This window comes from Sorghum bicolor, chromosome 1, assembly GCF_000003195.3.
Source record: "Sorghum bicolor cultivar BTx623 chromosome 1, Sorghum_bicolor_NCBIv3, whole genome shotgun sequence".
Classification (NCBI taxonomy): Eukaryota; Viridiplantae; Streptophyta; class Magnoliopsida; order Poales; family Poaceae; genus Sorghum; species Sorghum bicolor.
This window is the reverse complement of record NC_012870.2, coordinates 60087408-60099297: the sequence shown is the minus strand read 5'-3', so window position 1 is coordinate 60099297 and position 11890 is coordinate 60087408. Positions and strand designations below refer to the sequence as shown.

Here is an 11890-nt window from a genome sequence, read left to right as displayed (position 1 = left end):
TAGGCATATCTCCAACAAGTTATGTACCGTACGTGCTATGTTGCAGGTTAATCGGCAACCTCTTTATAGGCATGTTAGCTCTGCTGGTGTGTGATCTGGATTTTGGACACCCTCGGGCGTCAACATTAATAAAGATAATAATAATAGAGGATGCACTATATACATCAGATATATGTGCAGGAAATTGAATGATATTTGAATCGATAGTAGCAGAGAGCCAGAGAGTACTTAAATATATATATCTAGAACAGCATCTCTAGCGTACCTTTTGCGTTTAGTTCTCGGTGCTGGCATGCATGGTTGAGACTTTAGAGAGCTCTGGAGGCCTAGTACGTAGTACGTCTTCCTAATGTTTACAGAAACAACAATGTTTACCTTTTTCAGCTACTACCTATTATTACATACTATAAGAGACCGAGAAGATATTCACACCAATGGTTTATTAATACGTAGTGTGGGTATAAATATAATGTAAACCAAGTAACCAACCATTTAGCTCTCAAGCATTTTTCTTATACCATTTGCTTTTGCAGAACTTACATTTATTTTATACTGGGTTTGTAGGCAGGGGAGAAGCTACGCTTGTAGCTGTGGATGTAGATGCACCCCCAGGAAATACAAAATTAGTCATAAAGTTTAATATGTACCCTCTAGACAGAATGTCCATGCACACAACAAGGAAGTCAGACCTCTTTAATTTGTTCGCTTCGCCACTGATTATAGGCAGCACAACAAAGAAGTCTCATGATAAACATTCTGACCGACTGATTCAATGTGTAGTATATCCTAAATATGCAAGTTTACATATATATAAAAGGTGGTTTGTACTATATATACAGTACACAAAATGATTTTTTTACAGTGCTACATACACCGTACCGCTACGCAGTTAGACAATGAACACTGAAAGTTCCTAATATTCCTAAATTTACTGTACAATATTTCGTTACTTTTATATATTTGTATTCAGCTACATGTGCTATGTTCTATCCTTGGTTGTTAAAATAGTGTCATTCCCTAATTTAATCTGCTTAAGCACATGGTTATATACAGCATGATCCAATACATTTATTTATTCTCTGAGACATGCATGTTTTCATGCCTCAGCTGGAAATTTAATGTTTAAGAACTGAGCCAGCTGGATATCTCTTGATTCTTGTAAGAATTACAGACAGAGCTGCAGCATGCAGCAATGAACAATGGAAGCAGAAGCGGATCAGAATATCAGGTGCAGCAGCCTCTGCGGGCAGCAGGGAAAGAATTGCACAAGAACCAAGACAAGAATGATAATACAGTTGCAGAGACGATGCGGATGCAGTAGTAGAGTGTACGTAGATATCCATGAAAAGCATCTGATGTTTAGAAGAAAGACGTACTAGGGTCTGATCTGACCTGATTCCAGTCATCCAATAACTGCCTCTGCTACGCTGCTACCTTGCTTTGGGGGGAGAGCCTTGTGAAGTTGCCCGGAGGGGCCAGAGAGTGCTTCAAGAAACCAAACTAAAAAATTACATGACCCAAACAGTAAGATATGCACACATTGGGGACTAACTGATATCGTATGCAGAGTGGACAGTGCAGTTCTTAAATTACTGAACTTGGTCAGGAGATTCAGAATATGTACAATTACAATGAGCAAGATATATCATATTCTCAAGAAAAGGGAAGAAACACACATTAGTTAATAAGGAAAGCACAAGTGAACTAATATGAGCAAGATATCATCAAGAAATATCAATCCATCAACAATTACACATGCAGATGCAGTACTGGAGCTATATACCAGAGCTGTTCCAACCACTTGATCAGTTCGCGCGCGTGTCAGTGCCTCTTCAGTTCCTCGGCCCAATTTCTCCTTTTTTGCTAGCTGTTGATTGTCTTCACAGTCCAAGATCCAAAGAGCAAGCATCCTTCCCTGCCGTCGAGGAGGATGTTGACGACGATGGCGAGGGCAATTGCAGAAGCGTCGACGCCGTCCGCCGGGTGACTGTGGCGCCGTCTTCGGCAGCGTCCGGCGGGCAGTCGAGGTTCACCCCGAACAGGCGGACGCGCTTCGACCTCGTCGCCTCCACCGCGGATGCAGCAACGTGCACGGGCATCGATGTAAGAACAACGGCGGCCGGCACCTGCGGGCGCAGGAACAGCACGTGCCGGCTGGGCGCCGGAGTGGAGGCGCCGTAGTCCTGCCACGGGCAGATGGGCACCGACGGGAGCGGCAGGAGGCGCTGCGCAGACGCCAGCGGCGGCTGCAGGAACGCGAGGTCCTGTCGGCGGCGGCGGAAATCGATGAAGAAGCGGCCGCGCGGGGCGCCCTCGCCGCCCGCGCCGCGCGCGAACAAGACCGTGTCCCCGGCGCCGAGGCGCTTCTCCTTCACGAACCGGCTCCATCCCTTGGTCATCACGTAGCTCTGGCTGCTGTTCCAGTACGAGTAGCGGAAGCGCCACGCCTTCCCCGCCCGGTCCTCGAAGCTGAGCACCAGCCCCTTCCCGCCGCCCGCGGCCGCTGCCGCGGCGGCCGCAGATGCGTCGAGCGCGGGGAAGTAGCGCTCCGCGTGCTGCTTTGGGATGACGAGGCGGTTGAGCTTCCCCACGTCGCTCGGGGTGACCACCTTCTCGAACATGTGCTCCTTCTCCACCCACGCCACGCCGCCGCGAGGCCTCTCGGAATCCTCGACGACACGGGCATGCGCGGGCGTGAACTCCATGGGGCTCTCCCCGCCGCTCACGCGTCTCGAGCGAGAGCTCTCCGGCTGCTGCTGCTATAGCTGTTGACTTTTGACTTGTATGCTACTTCAGGGAGGGAGGGATCTGGTGGTATGTAACAGTACTATATCCCACAAACTATTTAGGGTTAGATTAGCTCAATATTATATGTGGATGCAGCTCTGTCGAACTTGCTAGGATAGCAGGTGATTGGTGAGTGAGCTGCTGCTGGATAAAGAGTGCTGTTTGTTCTTGTAACAGGACACAGGACTTGGTGATCAAAAGATACTCCTATATAGGAAGAAATGGGATCTAGCTTGCTGGGAGCTCTGATCGAGGTGGTTGTGGTTTGCAATTGTGAGATCGATCTTCAGCAAAGGTGCTTTGGCTGTAGATCAGTAGGTATCAGTGTACATGAGACAGGGAGGGGGGGAAGGCTGGGAAGAGCGATACAAAGCAGCCCCAGCTAGCTTTCTTAAGGAGGAAGATGAAGCGGCCGGCATCTAGCATTCTACTACTAGCTGAAGATGAGGCCGGTGGTGGGAGAGGAGGAGGGGCGAGAGGGACTAGAGAGGGCGATGCCGATGTGAGAGGGGTGGGGCCCACGAGCGACGAATGATAGGGCTTGAGATCATGTGAGTATGCATGTCACTCTCAGCTCTGAGCCTATTGGGATCCTCTCACCTCTCTAGCTCCTCCATGGATGGATGGATGGATGTGTATGATCTCGCGGCTGCAGTGATTCACACTTGACAGCATGAATGATGAGATGCAGGTATGGGGGAAAAAATATCTTCTCCTCCTGGAGGTAGGTCGTGGCAGAATAAGGGACAGTACTCTCTCTTTTCTCTCTCCTTTTTTTTAGTTTTTCATGAATGCTTTGATCTATATATATTTGTATATCCATTGATCATCAGATTGCGCTAGCTACTGAGCCACTGAGTTCTGCAATGCCCAGCTCCCCTCCGATCCCCTCCCCACCAGTGTACTACTACTACTAGTAGCAAGAAGAGGCAATTAACTGCAGCAGGTTCCAACCTGCCGTAGTGCTGTACATCTCTTCTAGCAGCAAGTTCAATTGAGGCCTTGTTTAGTTCACCCTGAAAACCAAAAAGTTTTCAAGATTTCCCGTCACATCAAATTTTGTGGTACATGCATGAAATATTAAATATAGACAAAAACAAAAATTAATTACACAGTTTAGCTGTAAATCACGAGACGAATCTTTTGATCTTAGTTAGTCTATATTTGGATAATATTTGTCACAAACAAACGAAAAATGCTACAGTACCGAAAACTTTTCACTTTCCGGAACTAAACAAGCCCTGAGACAGATAATATCGTGCAGCTGTTGCAAATGGTGGTGTTCGATCGCCTTTGCGCTGCGCGGCGAGGACAAACGAAATTTTGTCAAAAAAAAGAGAGAGGGCAACCAAAATTGTACACATGCAAACTATATATTTTTGTTAACATTTCTCCTAAATTCAGGTGCTTGGTTTTTTTGTTTGTTGAGATATAAATTTTTTATTGTTTGACTATAAAAATTACAAATTATTATTTTAATTATATTTGTGGGCTGTTTAAAATTATTAGCTAAAAATTCCTGAAATATAGCAACTTCTATTTTTAATTGGCTCGTGCAATTATAAAGTATTTAAACTATGTACTCATAACTACACGCCCTAATTCGAAATATATATCTTGAATTAGGACAATGATACGGTCTCAAATGTGACATTTGGCTTGTGGCTTTTTGTTAAAATATACTTAAATAGTGGAAATTACATATTGTAAAAGAATTTATCATGAGATGAATACAATAGCATCAAACCATGTATATGCCGTGAAAGACCGAATAAAATACTAAATGATGATCTACATTTGGTATCGATCGACGTATATGATAACACCCTGTGGTATTTCTAAACATATTTCTTTGATGCTACTTTAGACATATTTTGTACAACTTATAAGCTACTTATGGCTAAAATAAGCTAAAACCAACAGAGCCGCTTATTTTGAATGTTGCTTGTACTCTATTTGTGCAACTTATAAGCCTTTGAGGCACCATTGGATACATACAGCTGAGCTGATGGCTTAGAGCAACATCAAGAGCCTCTTTATATCCTTTCTAAGGCCTTGTTTAGTTTCCAAAAAGTTTCAAGCTTTTCCATCACATCGAATCTTTGGACATATGCATGAAGCATTAAATATAGATAAAAAAATAACTAATTGCATAGTTACCTGTAATTTGTGAGACGAATCTTTTGAGCCTAGTTAGTCCATGTTAGACAATAATTATTAAATGAAAATACTACAATAAGCGAACCCAAAAAATTTCGCGAACTAAACAAGCCCTAATTGTTAAGAATTAAAATTTTGGTAAAAAGATACTATTTGACGGATTCTTTATTTATATCTTTAAATATAGACATCCTCTATTCAAATTTCTCACTAGACAAACATAGAGAGGCGAGGCTAGCTCTAGAGTACGCACAAGACATAGAGAGGGTGAAAAGATATAGAGAGCGATTTTTATTTAAATTTAAATAACTCTCTTAATGAAGATATAGATAAAGAGTAAGTAGAGACTCTTGGAGATGCTCTTACCTTTTCTGGTGCTGCTGTGGTGCCATGTCCATTTCGATCGATCAAGCAAAACAACGACAATGTTGTTCGATGGTTTTTCCATATTTAGCACGACCTACTTTGGTTTATATTTACCTAATCCTAGTTGACTATACAATAATAATAATTAAACCTGCACGCGCGGGGGGTGGGGTTGGGGGGGGCAACATATAGTCATGCTCAGTACACCAATACTAAAATGTAACATGTATTTTATACTAGTTATGCTGCTGGTGCATACTATAAGCATGTAACGAGTGCCACGTAGGACTTTTTACTAGCACACTAATATAAAAATTGATTTTAGAAAATAACTTCATTATTGATTTATAAAGACGGATTATTATATCCTTGCACCTCCTAAAATACCTAGCAAACTGCAGAGGTAAGTCAGTATTTATTTGAGACAACAAAAAACAATATCTCTATAAATCTATTTAGAGACAAACTTCAAAGAGGTCAGCCTCTAAAAAATTAAAAGGGCTGACTTAGAAAATAGACCTGAAGGTCTATCATCGTGGTCATGTATATAAGCAGGCCCTTAGGGTATGTATCGTCAGGCATTCTCCCTGTCCTCATTTTTAGTCACGGTGTCTTACTCTCTTCTTTCTCGTCCCTCGACTCTCTAGACAAACCTTCTATGGCTTGTCCAGCAATAGGCACAACATTAGGGCCTTGGCAGATGCCGATCGAGGGCGTTGCAAACGCATAGGATGCCTACGGTGGCTACCCCACCGAGGGCATGGCGGGAGCAGAGAGGCGATGCCTCGACTATTGGCCTACTATGTTGCCATGGGTGAGGCGGGCATGACATTGACATCCCAACGAGTCAATAGGAATCATTGAAACAATTGCACATACAAGATCGATTAGGGTAAATTTTCATTGTAGTTTGGACCGTTGGGTGTGTATGAGCCCATTAGGGATGCATATATGGGGTCATGACCTCTCCTAATACAATATATTAATTTACATTCTGTCATCCAAGATAGGAATTGAGTTTTGCTTAGATCAATCTATCATTGAACAATCATCATTCATTAGTTTAGAATGAGATACCCTACATTTGAGTGCTAAATCATTCTTTAGCAAATTACAGTTGAATTATTTTTATATTCTTTGATTTACAGTCATGGTTAGCATTTATGGCGAGGTTAATTAACCGGGTAATGCACGTTTAATAACTAGAGGAAACATGGTGCTACAATCGTGGGGTTTAGGGTTTTGTGATCGAAAACTAGATCATGTGTCAAGTTTTCACCTAATGAAAAATCGAGCACCCTTTGTTCCCATCAATATCCTCTCTTCATATGATATCATTTTTATTTAGGCCAGTTTCTTGAGAGTTTCATGGCATTAGATGAGATGATATGGCATGGAATAGATAAAGAGAGAGAGATGATAAAAATTTTATGGGGATAAAACTCATCTACACTGTTTTCAACACATTGGGTCTTGGAAACTGGAAGATGAAACCCCTCACTGATCGAGACTAGCCTTAGACCAGTCTCAATGGAGTTTCATGAGAGTTTCATGTACATTAAATATGCTGATGTGGCGCTATAGTAATGAAGAGAGAGATGATAAGAGTTTCATGGGAGTAGAGAGAGTTTCATCCCCATGAAACTCCAATGCACTGTTTCCAAAATACAGATGTGTTGGAAACTGGGCTATGAAACTGCCATTGAGGATGGCCTTAGGGCATCTGCGATGATGCTAGCTATGTAGCCAACTTATGTGGACCAAACACCATTTTATATATTCTTATTTTTCTATGTACTATTGGACCCACATGTTTCTCTCTAAGATTCTTGAACTATGTGAAATAGATCAGCTATATATTTGTTCACCACTAGTGACTACCCTCTCTCCTATTTTTTTATGTCCACTTTATAACTAGTCAAATAGATAGCTGTTGGGGACACCCTTAGTGCAAAAAAGATGCATTGGTGGATTCCTATTTCACTTGGTGTCTTTAGAAAGACATAGATTATTTTGTAGTAACTGTCGATAAAATTAAATATATTGTAAGAAAAACTAATGGGCAAAATATACCTTGAAAGTCTTTCTAATACGCCTTATGAAAGAAATGGAGAGATAAATATATGGGACAGTATGTAGGAACTTGAAAGTACTCCGTCGACTTAATCTGCGATTAGAATCGAGATATGGTTGAGATCAGAGAACACACAGAACCTACATATATATGTAGATGCTCCTTGGTCGTTTTGCTCATAAAACTAATTAAGGGGGGACAAAAGCTTTCTTGGCCTAACCCAGTTGCATGATTGAAGGATCATCTATACTGGGTACACGTATATGTAGGAGTGTATATACCTTCGAATATGTACTAGCAAATTGCTTGACGCTTTGGGCACTTGCAAACCAAATGGATCTCTAGATGCATGCACACTGATCACTGATAGAGATCCTTCACACAGTGATATAGCTTGCCCTTCATTCCGATTGGTCGAGGACTTGAGATACTTTGACCGGTGCAGAGAGCTAGCTAGAAGGTGGAGCATGGGCGCGTGATTTGCACAAGTGGGTCGTCGTCATAGAGGTCCCAGGATTAAAGGTAGACAACAGAGCTCTTTTTATACAAATCATCTGGTCCGTGGAGATAAGATCATGTGGCATGCATGCATGCATTTTCATAACACTAACCGGCTGGTCTCAGCTCGCACAGTCCAATAAGAGCAGCAGATTCCGTGGGGGACCGGCACGGCCCGAGTGCGCGTACGAGCATATGATATTATTGCATTGGCACACCAGCTGAAGCGCTCTGATGACGATTTAATTTGATGTGGACAAAATGTGCAGATGAAACAAACAGTGCTTAACTGTATATATATGTCCATGCTATTTTCTGCAGTCTGAATCTCTACCTTCTAATGACAAATCTGCGGCTTGATATGATTAATTGCATAGATGCTGTACTGATGTCTGATGATCAAATATAGTATCATAGTATCAACACGCATGAACATATATATACTATGTGGTAGCAGCAAGTACAGTCTAAGATCTCAAGGGGGCCTTTTGAGCTGAGCTTCTTGAGGCTCACAGATCGAGGCGCACATATGTTTTGATTAATTTGAGGATAATATATACAGATGCACATCATATTATATGTTATCAGTTCTGGACACCAATACCTGCAATGATAGTGCTCAAAGACACAAACCATGTAGTGATCATAGCATTTGCACACAAATAATCTGCAGGTAAAGAAGGAAATAAAAAAGTGGGGACAGGAAGGCAGGTATCTAAACGAAGACAGATTATTGGGCTTAATAAAAAACACATAGTTTGCACATGTAAAGCAAGGGCAAAGGAAAAGGTACAGGAGAGAAACATGTTTAGTAATGGAAGGACTACAGCTTTTTTTTTCTTGCCACGCCGCACAACATGCAAGCAGCTTTTGGGCTTCAGTCTTAAGATGATATTCAGAACAGAATTTCCTTAATTTGCTTTATTTTCTCATGTCTACACATACAGCATCAATCGTGTTAACAGACTCCTATATCAATCCGTACATATTGATAACATCATGTGTAATATATGCGAAAAATAAAAATGTCATAGCTAGCTACTTCAAGAAAAGGGTAAAAAAACTACTCGCGCATGCATATGGACCACCTATATGCATAATTTTCTTCAGATTATGGTGTGGAAACTGGAAAGAAGTACTACTACATACTGTATGACATATATAATTCAGAACTTTGGGAGTATATATGTATGCAACATACAGAAGCACTAGCAATAGACAATTAGCTAGACCGATATTATTGATCATATATATGTAGGCAACTAAGCAAGAGAAAGGTCCATTTATATTGATTCAGAATTCAGATCTGAGTTTAATTAACCTTTGAGCTTCATATGCGCGTCAATACATCATATACTCCCTCCATCCCAAATTGTAAGTCATTCCAAGAATCTTGGAGAGTCAAAGCATTTTCATGTTTGACCAAACTTATAGAGAAAATTACTAATATTTGTAACGTAAAGTGAGTATATTATGAAAATATAATTAAGGAAGAATCTAATGATACTTAGTTGGTATCATAATAATAATTATTTTATTAAATAAATTTGATCAAACCACTACTGCAGAAAGAATAACCGTGGCGGGCATTTTCCCTTTTCCGTAGCGGGCAAACGCGTCCGCCACGGCCATAAGGCCACGGTAAATCGTGGCCACTTCCGTGGCGGGCGCCGCCGACCGCTACGGTTAATCGATTAACCGTAGCGGGCAACATAAAGCGCCCGCTACGGTTAATTCCTATTTACCGCAGCGGGCTCTTTACGTCGCCCGCTACGGTTAATAGATTAACCGTAGCGGGCGCTTTATGTTGTCCGCTACGGATACTGCTATTAACCGTAGCGGTCACTTTATGTTGCCCGCCACGGTTAAGTGTTTTTAAATAAAAAAAACACATTGCAGAACCATTGCTGCAAATGAATTTAAACAATTTACAAATTCCAGAATCTTGAAATAGATTTCATTTTAGAAACAGAAGATATATATCTATAGACACACATATGACTGAAAGTTCAATACATAAGACACAACATAATATATAAATCCACTTAGTTGTTCTCATCATCCACATATACACATATGAAATCCGCGAATCCGCTACACATCACAATTCTACTGCGTGGGTGTAATCGGTCGGCCGTAGCATGGTGTCCCATCTCCTAAGCTTCTCGAACTCTGGTCGAACTGCCAATTCACCTTCATTGTCAAAGAATGGTTCGCCTTCGAGCACGCATTTCTCTAGGATGAACTTACAGATGTCTGCCATGATTTGCTTAAAAGCTTGGCGTTCATTCTTCATTGTCTCTCCACGATTCTTCACTGCTTCTTTGAGCTTCTTCCAGCTGTTGGTGTACTCCTTGCTTTCCCTTAGGTTCTCGCAGGTGTACAAGCCACATGCCTTTGATCCCAAAGGTTATTTGGCGCACTGCAGGATCGATACAAAAGCATTAGAGCACATATATACCAAAAGCATAATTGAACTACCTTTAAAATATACTTACGGGGAAAAGTTTGACTCTCCAAAATTCTCGAAATGACTTACAATTTGGAATGGCGGGAGTACATGTCATGGAAGAACGTAACTATACCCATGAATGCATGATCATGCATGTCCCTCTTACTGTGCTACAACCTTTTGCCTGATATATATGCATATCCTAAACGAAATAGGAGCTCGTTCTTCATAATGTATGCTTCCATCAACTGTACTACATATGTCGTACTGTGCTCATTCATATATACCTGTCTCTCAAGAATAAACATCCGTACATCCGTACCCTCCACATATATGTAATTAATTATAATATAACTATCATTATAACGCACCAGAGACACAATTGAAGATGGTAAAGCAGTACTTAATCGAGAGTAAGTGAGCATTCATGCATGCTAGCTAGCTTTACAATGCAATGCAATCTTTTTGTACCAATCTCTAGCAGTGTGGCAGCTGCTATAGCTCTCTCTCAGCATAAGTACATTGACACTGTCATCTCTAGCTCGACGATGTCCTCCGCCCCATCCCCATGGGAACGGATCGGGGAGATAGATAGGGTGCACGAGAGAGGGAAGAAGGATCAAGAGGTCCCCGTGATGCGTGCCCCTGCGGTAGGGGGCGCAGGGGTCGCCATGTGTGTGTGGAGTGGCGTACCTGGTGCGTGGGGGAAGAGCTAGCTAGCTTTAGCCAGCCATGCAGCTAGCTAAGCTAGGGCACGCATTGAGTAATAGTCGTTGATCAAAGGTGAGTAGGGGACCCCCTCCTTGGGTGAAGGCGACAGATCAATACTACAGCATGAGAGTGAAGAAGCGAGATGGTGGAGAAGGTACTAGCACAGTTGCGCATGTTTTATGGTGATGCTGCTGTGTGCTGTGCTTCCATCCACACAAAGGCATTGATAGCGGCTTAATTATATATATATGGTTCCGGAACTTGCGATTGTCAAAGCTGAATTTCTTGCATATCCATCCTTTTCGTAATTGCATTTTGGCAGTCAAGTAACCTTTAATTATGTGTATTGTATATGTGAGCTTAATTACTCCTCCCTGAAGCTTGTTGCAAGCAGAGCTGTGAACGTACTATGTAGGAAAAAGCACGAAGTCACATATATAGAGCTTTTCGCAGTTTGGTTAAGGTATTTGTGATGAAACTTGGTCCAGACAGATTCACATGTGCACTGCTTTTCTTAAAAACTGGCCTTCATCGGCTAGCATTTCAAGGCAACAAACATCTATTATTCCTAATTAATCTTTGGTATGTTCACTTTTGCTGAGTTTTGATCCTATGGCTCGCGATTCATTGCGTTTCGTTTTTTTTTCTCTTTTCCTTTTTAAGACTGGAATATAATAGTTCTGGATTCAGATATAGACCTCTTCCCAACCGATATGGTAGATCTTTCCTCACGGTTCAGACCATCACGAACTATTTTGTGTATTCTGTGACGGGTTTTTGTCAATGAAAGTTGACTTTTCCTATCATTTTTCCCTAACAGGTGATCTCTCCTGACAGTTTTT

The 11890-nt window shown here is 41.7% G+C and overlaps 1 protein-coding gene across 1 annotated transcript; it reads right to left on the bottom strand.

Annotated features, from left to right (window-relative positions):
- On the bottom strand, positions 1558-3224 carry LOC8062866 (putative B3 domain-containing protein Os10g0537100). The gene has a single exon (XM_002464972.2). It carries the CDS (start codon positions 2703-2705, stop codon positions 1881-1883), a length of 825 nt encoding a protein of 274 aa, XP_002465017.1. The 5' UTR covers positions 2706-3224; the 3' UTR covers positions 1558-1880.

Bases quoted from the DNA above. Each gene is read 5' to 3' on its own strand.
- LOC8062866 (XM_002464972.2), bottom strand. From the start codon at position 2,705: ATGGAGTTCACGCCCGCGCATGCCCGTGTCGTCGAGGATTCCGAGAGG.